Source organism: Carettochelys insculpta, chromosome 32 (genome assembly GCF_033958435.1).
Source record: "Carettochelys insculpta isolate YL-2023 chromosome 32, ASM3395843v1, whole genome shotgun sequence".
NCBI classification, from domain to species: domain Eukaryota; kingdom Metazoa; phylum Chordata; order Testudines; family Carettochelyidae; genus Carettochelys; species Carettochelys insculpta.
Window position 1 is genome coordinate 11,841,952 of NC_134168.1, and position 19,711 is coordinate 11,861,662.

Genomic DNA, 19,711 nt, shown 5'->3' on the forward strand with positions numbered 1-19,711 from the left:
CCCACCCCCCACGGAACTCACACCCCAAACCGCCCCCCAACCCCCCACCAGAACTCACACCCCAGACCACTCACCCACCCCCCACGGAACTCACACCCCAAACCGCCCCCCAACCCCCCACCAGAACTCACACCCCAGACCACTCACCCACCCCCCACGGAACTCACACCCCAAACCGCCCCCCAACCCCCCACCAGAACTCACACCCCAGACCACTCACCCATCCCCCACTGGAACTCACGCCCAAACCGCCCCTCAACCCTCCCACCAGAACTCACACCCCAGACCACTCACCCACCCCCCACAGAACTCACACCCCAAACCGCCCCCAACCCTCCCACCAGAACTCACCCCCCAGACCACTCACCCACCCCCCACGGAACTCACTCCTCAAACCGCCCCCCAACCCTCCCACCAGAACTCACACCCCAGACCACTCACCCACCCCCCACGGAACTCACACCCCAAACCGCCCCCAACCCTCCCACCAGAACTCACACCCCAGACCACTCACACTCCCCCCCACGGAACTCACACCCCAAACCGCCCCCCAACCCCCCACCAGAACTCACACCCCAGACCACTCACCCACCCCCCACGGAACTCACACCCCAAACCGCCCCCCAACCCCCCACCAGAACTCACACCCCAGACCACTCACCCACCCCCCACGGAACTCACACCCCAAACCGCCCCCCAACCCCCCACCAGAACTCACACCCCAGACCACTCACCCACCCCCCACGGAACTCACACCCCAAACCGCCCCCCAACCCTCCCACCAGAACTCACACCCCAGACCACTCACCCACCCCCCACGGAACTCACACCCCAAACCGCCCTCCAACCCCCCACCAGAACTCACACCCCAGACCACTCACCCACCCCCCACGGAACTCACACCCCAAACCGCCCCCCAACCCCCCACCAGAACTCACACCCCAGACCACTCACCCACCCCCCACGGAACTCACACCCCAAACCGCCCCCAACCCTCCCACCAGAACTCACACCCCAGACCACTCACACTCCCCCCCACGGAACTCACACCCCAAACCGCCCCCCAACCCCCCACCAGAACTCACACCCCAGACCACTCACCCACCCCCCACGGAACTCACACCCCAAACCGCCCCCCAACCCCCCACCAGAACTCACACCCCAGACCACTCACCCACCCCCCACGGAACTCACACCCCAAACCGCCCTCCAACCCCCCACCAGAACTCACACCCCAGACCACTCACCCACCCCCCACGGAACTCACACCCCAAACCGCCCCCCAACCCCCCACCAGAACTCACACCCCAGACCACTCACCCACCCCCCACGGAACTCACACCCCAAACCGCCCCCCAACCCCCCACCAGAACTCACACCCCAGACCACTCACCCACCCCCCACGGAACTCACACCCCAAACCGCCCCCCAACCCCCCACCAGAACTCACACCCCAGACCACTCACCCACCCCCCACGGAACTCACACCCCAAACCGCCCCCCAACCCCCCACCAGAACTCACACCCCAGACCACTCACCCATCCCCCACTGGAACTCACGCCCAAACCGCCCCTCAACCCTCCCACCAGAACTCACACCCCAGACCACTCACCCACCCCCCACAGAACTCACACCCCAAACCGCCCCCAACCCTCCCACCAGAACTCACCCCCCAGACCACTCACCCACCCCCCACGGAACTCACTCCTCAAACCGCCCCCCAACCCTCCCACCAGAACTCACACCCCAGACCACTCACCCACCCCCCACGGAACTCACACCCCAAACCGCCCCCAACCCTCCCACCAGAACTCACACCCCAGACCACTCACACTCCCCCCCACGGAACTCACACCCCAAACCGCCCCCCAACCCCCCACCAGAACTCACACCCCAGACCACTCACCCACCCCCCACGGAACTCACACCCCAAACCGCCCCCCAACCCCCCACCAGAACTCACACCCCAGACCACTCACCCACCCCCCACGGAACTCACACCCCAAACCGCCCCCCAACCCCCCACCAGAACTCACACCCCAGACCACTCACCCACCCCCCACGGAACTCACACCCCAAACCGCCCCCAAACCCTCCCACCAGAACTCACACCCCAGACCACCCACCCATCCCCCACTGGAACTCACACCCCAAACCGCCCCCACTCTCACATGGTGTTACCCCCAGTGGCCGTGCTGGGAGCACAGGGGTGTGGGGGGCGGTGTACGTATGTTTGCGTGTTTCTCTCTTTATGCCTGGATGTGCATGTGCCAAATTGGCTCATTCGGTTCAAAAGACTCAAAGGGCCGACTGCTAAACACGCACGGCTCGCGTGGGCAGGGGCCTTTGAAAGGCCCCCCGGCTTCGACAGCCCCCCCACCCATTCGCTTGTGGGACGAAGGACTTTCGAAAGGCCCCTGTCCACACGGGCAGCAAGTGCTCAGGAAGAGGCACATGACCATCATTATGCTAATGAGGTTCTGCATATTCATGACAGCCCCTCATTGGCACCTGCCGAAGTGGCTCATTCGCATCCCCCTGCCGAAATGCAGGGCCGAGTGCAGCCACGGCCAAAGGGAATCATTTCGGGGGAAGTTCTCTGGCCAGTGCTCTGTACGGGATCCAGCCCCACCATGGACATTGTCCTTTCTGGCCTTGGGAGCTGCGAACGCTCCTGTAACACACCCCAGAGAGACGTGTTATCTCCCTGCAAAGTGTCCTCGTCCGCAGCTCAGCTTGCTGGGGTGGGTTCAGGCACCGCCAGCTGAGATTCTCCAGACGGGATCACCTCACAGCCCCGTCTTGTGCTCAGACTGTAGGAGTCCAGGCAAAGATCACGCAGGAGAGAGCAACCCCCTGTCCTTGCCCTCTGGCAATGCACTGTTTCACCAACCATTCACTTGGAGTGGGATTTCCAAGTGCGACGCCGAATGACGTCTCAATGCCCCTTCAGCCTCTCATTCCACAGGGTTTGTTGGAAAATCTCAGCTGGAAAGAACCACGAGCGTCTCTCCAAAGAAGAGGACGGATATTAATGAATACGCTGGAGTGTTTAACTAGCACGGCCTTTGGTGGTGTTCGTTAGCTGACGAGTCACTCTATGCACAGAAATTCCCCCAGCTACTCTCCATATGTTCATTCCTACTCAGAAGAAACTTACTGGGTGTTAAACGAAGGAATGATGAGGAACAGGTTGGACTCCACTGGAAGTCGAGAATTCTCCACCCATTGACCTCACACAGGTCTTAGGCCTGGAGCCGTAGTCAGGGCTTTTCTCGCTGTGCAGTGGGAAAGGGGCCAAAGCCACCAAATTGCCATTCATCCTTTATCAGCGCCGAGACAGCAGCAAAAGCCCCTGAATCCAACTCAGTAAAGCCCGGGGGAACGTTCCCAGCCCTTGAGCCAACCCGTCTGCAGTAACTGGGCAATCTGGGATTTCCACACACACCAAACTATTTCAGTGGACTCTAAACTTTGCCATCCCTCATGTATCCCATGGGGGGTGGATGGGTTTAATGAGGCCCTCTGGGAATTAATTAACAGCAACATTTATTGTGTAATGTCCCCTGAAAACAGGGCAAGTTGCAGTGAGTTTTCAGTGGGACATGACACAATTAACGTTGCTGTTAATTAATTCCCAGAGGGCCTCATTAAAACCATCCACCCCCATGGGACACATGGGACAAACTCACTGCTGTAACTCCCCTCTTTGCAGGGCAGTGACACCAGGGCTGGGCCTGAACCAACATGTTCCAAAACATCTGGTGTCTGACTCTCCGTTGCTTTTCTGTAGTTCCATGTGGATGTGCTCAGGTACCTCTGGTCGTTCCAGGGACGGGGATGTGCATTGAATCACGTGGGAAAGGATTTTTGTGGAGCAACCCACTCACCTCAGCTAACGTCCTGCTACAACGCCCTGGTTGCACAGGAGAACAAAGGAGGCCGAAGCTGCTAAATTTTCTCCCCGTCACTCATTAAACCTCCTCCACTGACTTCCCTTCCTCTGAAATAAAGAAAAGCCAAACCACCTTGCCCCTTGTCTACCTCCCACTCCTTCTCTTCCCTGCTGTGTTGAGTGCTGGACGGGGCCGCACCCCCAGAATCTCAGCAGCCGGAGGGAAGCAAAGGCCTTTTCTCCCTGCTCCTCTCCCCCCAGGGTGGGTCCAGATTTCTGGGGGCTCCAGGTGGCTGTTCACGTCCTACCCGAACGCGACACCCTAAAGCTCCTGCTCTCCATCTTCCACACAGTCTGGGCTCCCCGGTCGATCTCATCACCTACAGCCTGAGAATCCAGGCTGAGAGCTGCCCCCCGAGTGCCCCCACCCACCCGCTCTGCCCCGAGGCCGGGCTGCCCGCACTGCACAGACGCAGGGGTACAGCTGAGGTCTCTGCCAGCAGCTTCCTTTGGGCCAAGAGCTGCTTTGTGATTCGTACATTTAACTCAAGGGACGAAACATTTTCTGCACAGACCCATCACACTTGTGCAGGGCTCACAGGCTTGGCAGATCCCCTCCCCCTTTCTCGTCTGGCCCCTGCTGGTTAGACCCCTGGGGGGTGGGGGGTGGATCACCCAGCATCCTTATCCCCCACCTGAAGAGTCCAGGCTGCAGTGGGGCCAGACCCCACACCAGTGAGGTGAGCCGGGGGCAGGCCCATCTCCAGGGGGTAGCAGAACTGAGGCCATCCCAGGTCCCCCCAGCCCAGCTCCGAGGGAGAGCGGTTGGCCCCAGCCGCGTGGTGCTCCGGGGGTAGCCAGCCCCAGCGTCAGGAGGAGGGATGGAGCGCAAGGCAGGGAGGGGCTGCCATGGGGCCAGCCCCAGCCGTCACAGCCCTCCCCAGAGGTGGGGCTTGCTGGAGTGGCAACCGCTCCCCACTCAGGAGTGCTGGGGAGCTCATGGCTGCGCCCCAGCCCTGCCCCCGTGGCCCCGACCCCAGAGGTGATGGCATTGCTGCCCCTCCCCCCTTTCCCTGGGTCCAGGCTCAGGCCATTACCCAGCCCCTATGGCCCCCCTCCCCCAGATCTGTGGGCAGCTCCCCTGGAGCCTTTGGTTCACCTCTGGGCTGGGCCCATGACCCACCCACCCTGGGCCTGTGGCCTGAGTTAGCTCACCCAGCATCACCTCACCCCCCTGGGGCTGGGACTGCAGCTGGCCATCGCGCCTCTTCCTGGCTCACCCCTCAGCCATGCCCAGCACCACGGCCCGAGCCCGGCCCTCACAATCCCCTGCCCCGACTACACAGCCAGGGCCACCCCCTCAACCCAGAGCTGAAGCTGTTCACCCCGGAGCTGGGTCAGTCCCACGGCTCACATTGGGGTGGGGCCCACCCTGACCCCCATGTTCTCCCCATCTGGACCTCTGGCTGGAGCCGGGCATCCAAAACCTGGGGCTGAGGTTCCCCACCCCTGCACTGCAAACTGGGGACCGGCCCACCCCTCCCACCAACAAGCCCACCCTACCCACAAACTGTGAACAGGCCCCTCCCTTCCAAGAGGTCAGGGTGGAGCTGCAGACGACAGCCTGGCCCAGCCCTTCTCCCCAGGAACTGCAGCATTGACCCCATTCCAAGGACATTCCAGGGCCCAGCAGCGCAGCCCTGACCCCACCCCACATGGACCAGCTCACCCTCCTCCCCTGATCTCCAGGGATGCCAGTTCCATCCTCTTCCTGCACCCACTGCAGTCTGGCAGACCAAAAGCGCCTCCCCCTGCGCACCCTCCTGCCACTGGAGACGCTGAGGCCCCACATCTGAGGCAATCTGACCCATTGGAGCTGGTGCAGTTTCCTTGACCCCCTTGTAAATAAAGACACGGCTCATTTTCACAAAATATCTGTTTATTGAGCGGTGGGGGCAGCAGGGCAGGGGCATGGTGAGGAGTGGTGTAGCTGAAACCCCCGGTGGGGAGGCCCAGCGGAGTGTGTCACTGCTCGCGCAAGGTGAAGCTCCCCCTCAGGGCTTCCTGGATGTGCATGACCCCTGGATGGGCCTGACAGATGGACGCCGTGCACAGCTGCCCACAGATCCTGGCCAGATGCTAAGCCCGGGCCTCCCACACAGGCCAGGAGGCCTCAACCTTCCCTCCAGTCACACAAGTCCTGCAGCACACAGCATGCAGCCACCACCTGTGGGAGGCAGCACTCCCTGAGGTGCAGGTGTTTGAGGAGACGTGGGAAACATCCCTTCAGGTGGCCAAAAGCTCCTCGACAGCCATACGGGCTCTGACCAGCCTGGTATTGAACTTCTGCAGTGAGGGGTCAAGGTGGTCTGTACTGGGCTTCATGAGCCTTGGCAGCAGGGGTAGGTCATGTTCGCCCACCAGGCCGATGGATGTGTCTGTGTCCCTGACCCTGATGGAGCCATCAGGGAAGAAGATCCCACCATGCAGCTCCTGGAACAGGCTGGAGCTCCTGAAGACGTGGGCATCATGTGCCTTCCCCGACCCCCTGAAATTTAGGTGGTCAGAGGTCATGGCCTGCAGGGCTCCCCCCCCGCCCCCAGAAGTATCTTTTGCACCTGATGTAGCTGAACACTTGGTGGTCTGGGGCATGGATGGGGACATGCGTCTGTCAGTACAACCCCCACACAGCTGGGGAAGCCCAGAACACCACATCCCCCACTGATGGTGTCCACATCTGCCAAGGCGGGTGACTCTGTGCAGCAGGTTGCTGTTTATGGCCCTGACCATCTGCAGGTGGAGGGATGAGGCAGGACTCACCAGGGTACCAGGGCACCTGCCAGTCCCCTGACATTCACCCCCTCCCACTTCACCAGGTCAGCCCCCCACACTCACCCCCAGGTCTGGCTGGGCTTTGCAGGAGCAAGATGGAGGGAACCCCACCCCAAAGCAGTGCTGGCATCACCACCCCCAGTTCTGCAGGGACGCCCATCACATATCTGCCCTGTTGTGTGCTGGTGGCCTGGGAGCACCCTACCCAGAATCACAGAATCAAAGGGCTGGTAGGGACCTCAGGAGGTCATTTAGTCCAGCCCCCTGCTTCAAGCAGGATCAACCCGCACTTAGTCATCCCAGCCAGGACCTTGTCCATCTGGGACTTGGAAACCTGAAGGGATGGAGAATCCACCACCTCTCTAGGCAACACATTCCAATGCTTCACCAACCGCCTGGGGAAGTAGTTTTTACTAATATCTAACCTACAACTCTCCTGCTTCAGTTTCTCCCTCTTCAAATTCTGAGCATTATTCCTTGTTCTGCCACCAGACACCACTGAGAACAGTTTCTCACCCTCCTTTTTAGAGCTCCCCTTCAGGAAGTTGAAGGCTGCTCTTAAGTCACCTCTAAGTCTTCTCTTCTGTAAACTAAACAAACCCAAATCCCTCAGCCTATCCTCATAGGTCTTGTGCTCCAGACCCTTAATCATTTTTGTTGCCCTTCGCTGAACCTGCTCTAGCAAATCCACATCCTTTTTATTCTGGGGGGCCCAAAACTGGACACAATATTCCAGATGTGGCCTCACCAGTGCCAAATAAAGAGGAATAACTACTTCTCTACATCTGCTCGAAATGCTCCTCCTAATGCACCCCAGTGTGCCGTTAGCTTTCTTGGCTACAAGGGCACAGTGTTTACTCACAGCCAGCCTTTCATCCACCATAACCCCCATATCCCCTAGGTCCCTTTCCATCGTACTGCTGCTGAGCCAGTCGGTCGCCAGCCAGTAACAAGGTTTCGGATTCTTCCGCCCCAGGTGCAGGACTCTACACTTCTCCTTATTGAACTGCATCAGATTTCTTTTGGCCCAGTCCTCCAATTTATCCAGGTCCCTCTGGATTCTCTCTCTACCCTCCAACATATCTACCTCTCCCCCTAGTTTTGTGTCATCCGCAAACTTGCTGAGGGTGCAACCCAGTCCCTCATCCAGGTCATTAATAAAGATGTTGAATAACACTGGCCCCAGAACCGAGCCTTGCAGCACTCCGCTTGAAACAGATCCAACATCCAGATATTGAGCCATTGACCACTACCCGTTGGACCCGACGATCAAGCCAGCTTTCCATCCATCTTATAGTCCAAGCATCCAATCCATATTTCCTTAACTTATGGACAAGAATGTTGCGGGAGACCGTATCAAAAGCCTTGCTGAAGTCCAGGTGTATCACCTCCACCGACTTCCCCATGTCCACAGAGCTTCTTACCTCGTCATAGAAGCTAATCAGATTGGTGAGGCAGGACTTGCCCCGGTGAATCCATGTCCGCTACTTTTGATCACTTTCCCCTCTTCCTAGTGCTTCAGAATGGATTCCTTGAGGATCCCCTCCATTATTTTCCCGGGGATTGAGGTGAGGCTGATGGGTCTATAGTTCCCTGGATTGTCCTTCTCTCCTTTTTGAAAGATGGGCACCACGTTTGCCTTCTTCCAGTCATCCAGTATCGCCCCCCGATCTCCAAGAAGCTTCAAGCTTCACAGCTCCTCGTCTGGCTCCAGCAGCACTGGCCACCCAGCCCCATTCAGCACCAACAGCTCCTCCCCCCCAGGTGGTGAGAATCAACTGGCCCGCGATGGAGCTGTGTGGAAATTGCTCCACCCAGCATTACAATGCAGCCACCTCTGGGGTGGGACGTAACAGCTGCCTCACAGTGTACTGCAGCACTGCCCTGAAGTCACTTCCCCCAGTGCTGAAATGCAGCCACCTCTGGTGTGGGGCAGAGGTACGATATAACAGCACCCAGCAACGCCGCAGTGCGCTGCAGCGTCGGGGTGAGAAAACGTTTAATCTGTTCCCCACTGAAATCTGCCATTTCCCAGCTCACTGAGGGCCTGGGCCTGCACACCCCACTGCAGAGCATCCCCTCCAGAGAGGGGAACTCGGGCCCGCTGTTCACTGGGACTGGGGGGAGTTGGCTGGGCTGGGCAGGACCCCAGCCAGGTAGTCCCCCACCACAGGGCCAAGGGCTGGACTTGGCCCTTCTCCCTGCAGCATGAAGACGGGGTCTGGAGAAGCTCTGCTGAGAGCAGCCGGCCCAGGAGAGCCAGACAGGGAGAAGGACACGGCCAGGCTGGAGGGAGGCTGAGACCTCAGGGCCCCGGCGGCAGAACGCCCCAACTGCAATGTTGGCCCTGGGGTGCAGAGCCACTGTGGGGGATGGGGACCTGCTCCAGGGACACCTGAGTTCCACCAGCCCTGCCCCACGGCTCCCTCTGCCCCATGGCCCCCTCTGCCCCTAACCCCAGTTCCTCTCCACCCCCAACCTCAGTTCCTTTCTGCTCCTCCCCCAAGACCTGACCCCCCCGCCCCTTGAGCTCCCGAGTCCCCCCTGGATACCTGCATGGCCCCGAGCCAGGAGCTGCACCCACTAGTGCTGCCCTGGGAGATGCGGCACTCGGGAGTCTGGTCCCTGCTCCGCTGGGTGGGTGTGGGGCACTGGCTGCCTGCCCCAGAGACCGAGGGGCTGCGCAATGGGCACCCACAGCCCCACAGAGCCCAGGTGCCTCCGGCAGCCCTGGGAGTGAAAGCTGCCCCCAGCCCCACCAGAGGCGCTCAGCCCCTGCCTCAGCCCCAGGGCAGGATCAGCCCCCGCCTCAGCCCCAGGGCGGGATCAGCTCTTCCCTGAGCCCCAGGGCAGAATCAGGTCCAGTCTCTGTGATCAGGAGACCCAGAGCCTGGTGGACTCCCTGACACAGGAGGGGCTGGGTAGGGAGAGGGGGGAGTGGGAGGGACTGGGGGGCACCACAATTATCCCTCTTCCTTGCAGCTCTCTGCTTGAGACCCGCTCCCCTGGCCCCTGGGAGCTTTCTCTTTTCTGAGCGAAAGGAGCCCAGGTCTGGCCGGCTCCCCCACAGCTCATGTTCTCTGCACCTTCCACCAGCCTTGTGCTCTTCTCCGCACCTGCTCCCCCTTCTCCACAGCCTTCTGCAAATGTGGGGCCAGCCCTGGGCACCAGCCCCACGGAGGCTGCTCAGCGCAGAGCGGGGGGAAGGAATTGCTGCTCCTGGCTGGCTCCCAACACCCGGCAGTGCCGCCCACAAGCAGGTTGGCGCTTCTGGCAACAGTCTCACCCTGTTGACTCCTGTGTAGCTTGTGCTCCGCTCTGAGCCCAGATCCCTTTCTGCAGGACTCCTCCCTAGACAGCCACTTCCCCGGCTGGGTGTGACACGGATTGGGCCTTCCTCAGGGGAGCACTTTGCACTTGGCCTTATTCAGCTTCACCCTATTGACCTCAGGCCGTTTCTCCAGTGTGCCCAGATCATTCTGAATTACGACCCTGTTCTCCCTCCCAGCTTGGTATCACCTACAGACGTAAGCAGCGCCCTCTCCACGCCCAGATCCACATCGCTGAAGATACTGAGCAGAGCCTGTCCCCAAACAGACCCCTGCAGAGCCCCCCTTGTTCTGCCCTTCCAGCAGGACTGTGAACCATCAATAGTGACTGTAGCCAACCAGGCTCGGGCTCCCCAGAAACGAGACTGCACCCAGAAGGCGAGGGCTATATTTGGTTTATTGAAAGCGCGTGACACCCCCGACGGGAGCCCCGGAGACGCCACAGTCACCAGTGGGGGAAAACCCGATGCGTTGGAGCTTCGCTCAGGGAGAGGCTCTGTAACAGGCCTCCTAACACTAGCTGATCAAGCTGAACTCATTAACATAAGATTGCCTAAAATTGCCCATGCATTTCTTATCACTCTCTCGTGGCCTGCTGCCAGCGTAGCCTTGAAGTCTTGGCAAGCGCAGCTTGTTCTGCAGCAGTTCCCATGGCAGTTACTGTGCAGCTTTTCACCCCGCACAGACTGGGCTGTTTAGATTCTCCTGAGGATTCCCAGAGCGGTCGGACTGCACTCTCGACCTTTACAATGTCCTCTTGCACCCTCCAGCGACTCTCTGAGAACGGCTGTACAGCCAGTTATGCACCCACCTTACAGCAGCCCCATCTAAGTCGTATTTGCCGAGTATATTGAGAAGAAGACATGCCAGAGTGTATCAAATGCCTTACTAGAATCTAGGTACATCACATCCACCCCATCTCCCTTGTCCACAAGCCTTGTTCCTGTCACAGAAAGCTGTCCGATTGGTTGGCCATGATTTCTTCTCTACAAATCCATGCTGGCTGTTACCTAGCCCCTTATTTTCTTCTAGATGTTTCCAGATGAATTCCTTAATGACTTGCTCCATTATCTTTCCTGGCACAGAAGTTAAACTGACTGGTCTGTAACTTCCTGGGTTGTTCTTATTTCCCTTTGTAGAGATGGGCACTTTATTTGCCCTACTCCAGTCTCCTGGAATCTCTCCCAACTTCCACGACTTTCAAAGGTGATAGCTAAAGGCTCAGATACCTCCCCTTTCAGCTCCGCCAGTATTCTAGGAGGCATTTCATCAGGTCCTCGTGACTTGCAGACATTGAACATTTCTAGGTCATTTTTAACTTTTTTTTTTTAATTTAATCTTCTAAACCTGCCCCCTCCCGATGAGCTTTCACCATGTCAGCCATTTCTCCATCGGACTTCTTGGTGAAGACCAAAACAATGAAGTCATTCAGCAGCTCTGCCATTTCCAAATTTCTTGACATTGTTCCTCCCTCCTCACTGTACAATGGGCCTACCCTGTGCTTGGTCTTCCTCTTGCTTCTAATATACATCTGGTAGGCCTGGCGGTACAACTACCCCTTCTTGCCTCCTTCTGACCTCAGTATCAGGACACCCTCACACCTCTACCTGTCAGCATCCCACATGGTATTGTCAGGAGCAAGAGGGTAGTAAGGAAAACTCCTTCTCATAGTCTGACCTGGGAAGGACACAGTTCACAGAGGTGAATGAAATATCTCTCCTTGAATGCTCTATTTTCTTTTGACATTTCCAGTTTTCAAGTTTGAGAATCAGCACCATACTTTCACTAAACGGAGTTCTTTGTTATTTTTTTTCTCAATGAATTATAAATCAGGGGAAACCGTTCTGCCTTTAGTATTTCAAAAAGACTTAGACATTTAAAATTTTGGGGTAATTTGGCAAAAACAGTTTCACTTCCCATTTTCCAGACAGCACAAAGTCTTTCAAAGAAACAAAAAAATTCAGAGTCTTTGTGAGAAATTCAATGAATTGTTTATGAATTTCCCTTCACTTGTGCCTCCCGCCTGCTCCAATTTTGACTAATTTGACTGCTCAGTCTCTAATTTCTCCAGTGGTGAGAAAAGATGCTCTTCTGTACAGTTTTTCTCAAGGCTCCTTTCACCTCTTTGTTCCTCAGAGTGTAAATTATGGGGTTCAACAGTGGAGAGACGATCGTGTTCAATAGGGAAATCAAGAGGTCATTCTTTGTAGTGGAGCCAGACTTGGGTACCAGGTAGGTGATAATGGCCATAACATAGGACACAGTCACCACGGTGAGGTGGGAGGAGCAGGTAGAGAAGGCTTTACGCCTTCCCTCCGCTGATGGCAGCTTGAGGATGGCGGAGATAATGCGGACGTAGGACAGGAGTATCAACAGGAAAGGGCACAGGGTGAACATAACTGTCAGCATGGGACCTACAGCCTTAATCTGCGACGTGTCGGCACATGCCATATTCAGCAATGGTGAGAAGTTGCAGAAGAAGTGGGGGATGCGGTTGGAGCCACAGAAGGGCAGGCTGAAGATCCACATAATCAGAGGAACTTCCACCGAGATGCCAGCAGCCCATGCAGCCCCCACGAGCAGAGCACATGCCCGGCCACTCATGGTGGTTGTGTAGTGCAGGGGATGACATATGGCCACGTAGCGGTCGTAGGCCATGGCTGTGAGGAGGCAGCATTGTGTGAGGCCCATGATGGCGAAAACGTACAACCCCGCTGCACAAGCTGCAATGGAGATGGTCTTTTCCTCCACCAGGAGGTGAGCCAGCAGCTGAGGGACCACACTGCTGGTGAAGCAGATTTCCGAGGCAGACAGGTTCACCAGGAAGAAATACATGGGGGTGTGGAGGGAGGGGTTCAGCTTTATCAGCAGGATAACCAGCAGGTTCCCCGTCAGGGTGAGCAGGTAGATGAACAAAAGTACCACAAACAAAAGGATCTGCAGCTCCTTAAGGTACGAGAACCCCACCAGGATGAACACATCGGAGATGGTCTGGTTCCCTCCAGCGTCGCTCTTGGAAGAGGTCATCTGTAGGGGGACAAAGAGACCAGGTCTGATGCACATCAGAAATGTGACTGCAAATAAAACATTTGTCCTGGTTTCCTTCCTGTTGGGACCCTTCTAACTGAAACCTGCTGAAATTTCTCTGTAAATAACAGCGACTGACCCGGCCTTGCTCAGGGCTTTAAGCAGAGTCAGGGACATTTGGTTTGTGAGCTCAAGAGGTTGACTGTCTGGTTCTGGCTCTTTGAAGTCAGGTTTCTCTGGCCTCCTCATTGTCGTTCGAACAAGCTGTTCATTGTTCTCTTCTGTCTGATGGAAGAGCCACTTGTCTCTGTCTCTGTGTTTCCAGTCCATGTTGTGTTTGTTGCATTTCCAACAGCTCTCGATGGGGCCGTTCTGTGTGAATGGGATGGAGCTGGACCTGACGGGGGTCTAATTCCCTCAGTGAATGTGGCGCTGTGTAAGTTGTGTCACTTCCAGTGGGAAAGTGCATTTCCTGCTCTGCGTCTCTGCTGTCTCGCTGGTCTGAAAGGCGTGGTGAGAAGGAACGGTGTGGTAGGCTTAGCCCATTGTTGTAGATCACCCTGGTGAAGCCCAGGGCTGAAGGTAACGACTATGTGTTTGAGGTACTCTTGTATGGCCACCCCCAACCCACGGGCTGTGTAAGATATGTCAGTGGAGGTGGAGGCAGGTGACTGAATCATAGAATCATAGAAGAGTAGGACTGGAAGGGACCTCGAGAGGCCATCGAGTCCAGCCCCCTGCCCTCATGGCAGGACCAAGCACTTTCTAGACCATCCCTGAAAGCCATCTGTCTAACCTCTTCTTAAATATCTCCAGTGATGGAGATTCTACCACCTCCCTTGGCAATTCGTTCCAGAGTTTGATCACCCTGACAGTTAGGAACTTTTTCCTCATGTCCAACCTGAACCTCCCCTGCTGCAATTTCAGTCCATTGCCTCTTGTTCTAGTCTCAGAGGGAAGGAAGAACAAATTCCCGTCCTCTGCCTTATGACACCCTTTAAGATACCTGAAAACTGCTACCATGTCACCCTTCAATCTTCTCTTTTCAAAACTAAACAAGCCCTAAACAAGGCTGTGGGGGAGGGAGCCTTGGGGAGCAGGAGGTGGGAGGGGAAGAGGTGGGTGGTGGAGGAGGAGGGGGAGCTGGGAGGGTTGGGAGGCCAGCGCTGGTGGCAGAGGGTGCTGCAGTGACGGCAGGGGGCTGTGGAGGAGGCCTCGTTGTGCGTGGTGGTGAAGAGCAGGAGATGGGGGTGCAGAAGTCAGAGGAGCTGGGGGGACACAGGGCAGGGGCTGGGAGGTGCTGGGTGGTTGTACATCAGGGAGATGATAATTGACAGGGAAGGGCCTATGACAGCAGGGATGGGACAGGGCAGAGGGTTTGGGAGGTGGGAGGGTCAGGGGTAAGGGCAGGAGCTGGAGATGCAGATGTCACAGCAGAGTTTGCTGTGGGGGGGCCTCAGGGCAAAGGTGGAGGGGGATGGAATGAGGGGAGGGGGCTCAGGACAGAGGGTTGAGGGGGCGTTAGGGCCGGTGTTTGGATGGGGGGTCCTTGCCAGGGTGTGATGGAGTATGTGCAGGGTGTGGGAGGGTTGGGGCAGCTCAGGGCAGGGGATGGAGGGTGCCAGATGGAGGGTGCAGTGTGGGGGTCAGTGCAGAGTCTGGGGGTGAAAGTGTCACCGCAGCCGAGTTCCCAAATACGATTTCTCAAACGAGGGCACATTCTCTTCTCACTCGTATGTTAATGATGCGAGTAATCACACCAGTGCCCGGATTCCCCTGCAGTGACACCTCACACCAGCAAACGGACACTGCAGAGCCTAAACACGCTGGAAACCGTTTTCCGATGGAGAAGCCCCCTGGAATCTGAAAGCAGTGGGGGACTTTGGCCTTTTTGCCCTTCACAGCGTTATTCTTCCTTCAGTGTTAGTGAACGACCCAAATCATTCCTGCCTCCCTCACAGCCAGTTCTGCAATACATTGGTTGGTGTTGACATAAGAGACAAGACCCAGGTCCAGCTCCTTACATGGTGTAAATCGAAACAATGCCAGGGGTGTTAAAGGAGCTGAACTGAGGACAAGAAGTAATGGGCTTAAGCTGCACCAAGGGAGGTTTAGGCTGGACATTAGGAAAAAACTTCTCCACTGTCCAGATGGTTAAACGCTGGAATAAGTTACCTGAAGGGGCTGTGGAATCTCCATCTCTGGAGATGTTTCAGAGCAGGTTAGACAGACATGTACCAGGGATGTTCTGTCCAGTGCAGGGGACAAGACACAAGGACCTCTCAAGGCCCCTTCCAGTTCTGGAGTTCTATGGGTCAACAAGTTACATCAGTCGTGGGGTTTGTTCTGTGATGTTAACAAGGAAATATGCAAGAAAGATCCTGTGACACAGGAGACATTTCCTGCAGATGTTTTACTTCAGGCTCATTTGTTGACAAGAAACTTCATAATTACAGGTGTGACCGTGAAGTGACAGAGGTGAATTAAAAATGAGACACAATAAAAGATTTTGCCTGCCTGAACTGCCTCACTATGGGGCTCTCACAGGACTGCAGCAAATAACAGTGAGCTCGTAAGTGGGAACCAGAGTGACAGAAGAGACACACTGAGTGGGAACGTCCAGAACTGGAGACTGTGTTCTTCTGACTCTCAATGACACACGCTCTCCAAGAGAACAAAGAGAGAACGTGAAATCACAGGAGCAAAGGAAAGGGTGGGGCTGAGCTACGCCCAGTGCACATCACAGAACCTTTTCAAACAGCTGTGAGTGATATTTTCTAAACATACAGAAGCGGTGAGAATTCTTGTGTCTCTCTTAAGAGCTTCTTTGGGGAACCTCCACTGACAATACAAAGGACTTTCCTGCGCACTAAATGCAGAGCTGGCTGGGAAATGGAATTTCCATCCCATGGGAAATGCCGGTGTGTGTTTTCACCCTGAATCAATATGAAATGTTGAAGGAGCAAAAACCCAAATTATAGTTCAGAAGAGCCCGTAGGAACTCAAATGTGCAACACAAAACGGCCATCAACATCCATAATTACTCATGGAAAACATCCATATTGATGAATTTCTTTTTCCAGAATGGATTTTGGTTTACGTGTATTTCTTGGTTGACATCTGGACAGGCTCTAAAGAAATGGAATTACTTCATTATTTGGGATTATTTAGTTTACAGAAGAGAAGAGCGAACTGGGGATTTGATAGCAGCCTTCAACTTCCTGAAGGGGGGCTCTAAAGAGGATGGAGAGAGGTTTTTCTCAGAAGTGACGGGCGGCAGAACAAGGAACGAGGGTCTTAAGTTACAGTGGGGGAAGTCTAGGTTGGATATTAGGAAAACTATTTCATGGGGGGCGGGGGGGCGTGAAACACTAGAATAAGTTACCAAGAGAGGTGGTGGAACCTCCATCCCTACAAGTTGTTAAATCCCAGGTTGACAAAGTCCTGGCTGGGATGATTTAGTTGGGGGTGATCCTGCTTTAGGCAGGGGGCTGGATTCAATGACTTCCTGAGGTCTCTTCCAGCCCTGGCATTCTATGATTTACTCACCACTGAGAATAAGGTCCAGGGAGATTCTTGTCATTGAAAGCTGAGTGGTAATTTCAGTGCTCTTCAGGTCACCCAGACAGTCCCTTTAGAAATGGGAGACCATGCAATAAATTAACAAAGCCCCATTGTGTAACGAAAGGGCTCAGATAAATTCAGCTGTGAGAGACCCCCTCTAAACTATTGGGCTTCACCTTTGAAGCATGCACTGTGGTCGTATTCAGGAGAGGATATTCTGATGAGAAGAGATCAGATGGAGCCCACCCAGCTGACTGCTCTCACATTCATAACCAGCACACACCTTACAAAAGAAAACAAAAAACCAGTCCAGTAGCGCTTTAAAGACTAACAAAATAATTTATTCGTGCTCCTGGACTGCTTGTTTGTGTTGATGGGATGTAGACTAACACGGCCGTCTCTCTGTTACCGTTCAGCTTACAAAACAACAGTTACACTCACATTCAGTGGGTAATAACGGTGATGAGGAAGAGGAGGAAGGCTGGGGAGCAGAGTGAAGAAAAGACGAGAGCTGTGAGAAGAAAAAACACCAACATCACCACCACAAAAAGAGTCAGGCATGGGGGGGAGGGGGAGGTGTGGGGCTCATCTGTCACTCTGCTGGGCACTATGGAATGAGGGGACCAGAACTTCACCTAGTGCCTATGACCCCCACGCCCTGAAATCCAGCGCTTGGCCTCACCCAAGATAGCTACATTAGGTAAATTCTGAATGCAAATGCTCAATTCTGAATGACAGACAGACAGACAGACAGACAGACAGACAGACACTCAGGTTCTCCACACACATATGTAGAAAATTCACATGAAGGAACCAGTGAGGTGATTTGGCTCCCGTTGCAGAGTGGGGCACAACACTGAGGGTTGCAGTGGGAGGACCGCTGGGGGCTGAAGGCTCCTTTTCCCTACCTTGTTCAGGATGGGCAGTTCCATCTCCCAGCTGCTGCTGGTGCTGGACGTGCTGAAGGAAACAGGTGTGTTTATTACATTCACTGGCTTCTGGGACCAAGTCCCTCAGGCCAAATTTCTTGCCGTATTCCCCAGAGGAAAACAACACTGCCTCAGGCTGCAACAAACACAAGTCACTCAGAGAATCGGTTTGTAGGAAGTTGTATCATCGTCATCCTCATCTTCACCTGTATTTTCTAAATTAAAATCATTCTGAGATTCGCTCTCCTGGTAAATTATTTGACCTGTTTTGCCTACAAGGAGGACTGATTTGTCCCAGGAAGACACCCCAGAGTTGGGCCTGGGACAATCCCCAGGGCTCATGGCTGCAGGTTCTTGATGCTCCGACTCTATTCTCAGAGCCATGATGAGATCCCCGGAGCTCTGACTCCCGCCTGCTCTAACCATTACACCCAACTCCTGTGCCACAGATGAAAACAGAACCCAGGAGTTCTCACTCCCAGAGCCACTGCCCAGACCACAGGGCCAGCTTCCCACTGAGCCAGAGGAAGCCAGGGCCACCCCTGCTAGGGCCCTGGCCTTGGACGGGGTAGAGCAATGAAGGCCCATGTCCCCCTTGCCACCATATACAGGAAGGGGACGGAACTGGTGGCCTTAAGCTCCACTCTGCGCCTGAGTCTGGGGAGAGTGACTGAGGCAGAGATTGTCCAAGTGACCTTGGTGGTTTGGGCACCTGTTATTAACAGGAAATGGAAGCGGGTGCTCAAATCCCCTGGGCAGCTCTGAGCTGTCACCTGAGATGTGTGCGGAGCTGCTGCCGCTCTCGGGGCCGGGCGGGGATCTGGGCTCAGATTCTCCTGACTCCTGCAGCTCCATCCCGCGAGCTGGGCGGAAGGACTCAGACGGGGCAGCGAGTGGTCCGGTGGCACCTGAGAGACTGACAGCAACGAACTCAGTGGGCAGAACCCGTTTCCCAGCTGAGACGAGCCCCACGGGGGTTTTGCTCCAAAAGCTGCTCACGTGTGTGTGCGCAGGGCTGATTTCCTAGGGGCGGGGGCAGCGCTCACACCCAAACCGCACCCCCCCACAGGAACTCACACCCCAAACTGCCTCCCCCGCTCCCATGTGGTTTCACCCCCCTCCCCCGTAACTCCTCGAGCCGCCGGCGCAGCCGGGGGGAAGCACCACATCAGGCTCCAGGCTGGGGCCGGACACGTGGGGCAGGAGAGGGGCCATGGGTGTGGCTCCACTCAGCCCCGCCCCCTGCTGGCCCCAACCCCATGGCCGTGCTGGGAACACGGGGGGGGGTCTGTGTGTGTGTGTATAAGTGTGTGTGTGTGTGCGACTTCATGTGTGTGTGTGTGTACTGCATGCGCCGCCCCAGGGCAGAGCTCCCCCCCGCGCTGTGTGTGTGTATATATATATGTATAAAAGGAATGTGGCAGCAGGAGGGCAACGCTGCTGAAGGCTGGGAGGAATGTGTCTCCCAGAGATCATCTGCATGAGAATGCAAAGGGTGCATGTGTGAGACCTTTCAGGCAAAGCCTGACAGGTAGCAAGTCAGCCATGAGATTTTGTCTGTTGTAAACACATTGCTGTAAAATCACAATTTATGCCGACACTCAGTGTGGGAGTTGTGGGATCTCACATTCCTTCCATCAGCAAATCACAATCCTCTACTCAATGGAGAAACATAATCCAGAAGAGTTATTTACTTCTTGAAATGGCACAAGAACTAGCCGATGGCCAAATGACATTCGTAAGGAGCAGATTTACAACAATCCAAGGGAAGTGTTTCTTCACACGGCACAAAGGCAACCTGTGGGACTCTTTGCTGGAGGATGTTGTGAAAAAAATCTCTCTCCCTCTCCTTTCCTCCTTGTCCTTGTTTCTCTTAGAGATCCCAAACGTCTGTCAAGGCTCAGACAGCCTTGTAGAGCTCTGGTCTGGACACCTTCAATGGGTCCATGATGTCAACTGTCCCCCACTAAGCAATTTGCTCCACCACCCAGCTGCTAGGGCAAGACCAGACCAGGTTCCAGAAAGAGCTGCTGCTAGGTTGTGGCACTCCAGGCGTGGCACAATGAGAGGGGATAACACAACAGCGTGCACAGACTTGCCCCAGGTGGCTGGTCCCTGCCCAGGAGACACCTGT

General features: G+C 55.6%; 2 protein-coding genes across 2 annotated transcripts in view; one reads left to right on the plus strand and one right to left on the minus strand.

Annotated features, from left to right (window-relative positions):
• Positions 1–19,711, plus strand: part of LOC142004955 (olfactory receptor 5AP2-like) — a 103,197-nt gene that overhangs the window by 36,208 nt on the left and 47,278 nt on the right. The window lies entirely within an intron of this gene.
• On the minus strand, positions 10,442–16,699 carry LOC142004699 (olfactory receptor 10A4-like). The gene is made up of 2 exons (XM_074982355.1): positions 16,634–16,699; positions 10,442–13,084 (listed from the first exon to the last, which is right to left on the minus strand). Exon 2 carries the CDS (start codon positions 13,082–13,084, stop codon positions 12,116–12,118), a length of 969 nt encoding a protein of 322 aa, XP_074838456.1. The 5' UTR covers positions 16,634–16,699; the 3' UTR covers positions 10,442–12,115.

What these genes read in the sequence shown, in the direction of transcription:
- LOC142004699 (XM_074982355.1), bottom strand. Translation starts at nt 13,084, where the DNA reads ATGACCTCTTCCAAGAGCGACGCTGGAGGGAACCAGACCATCTCCGAT.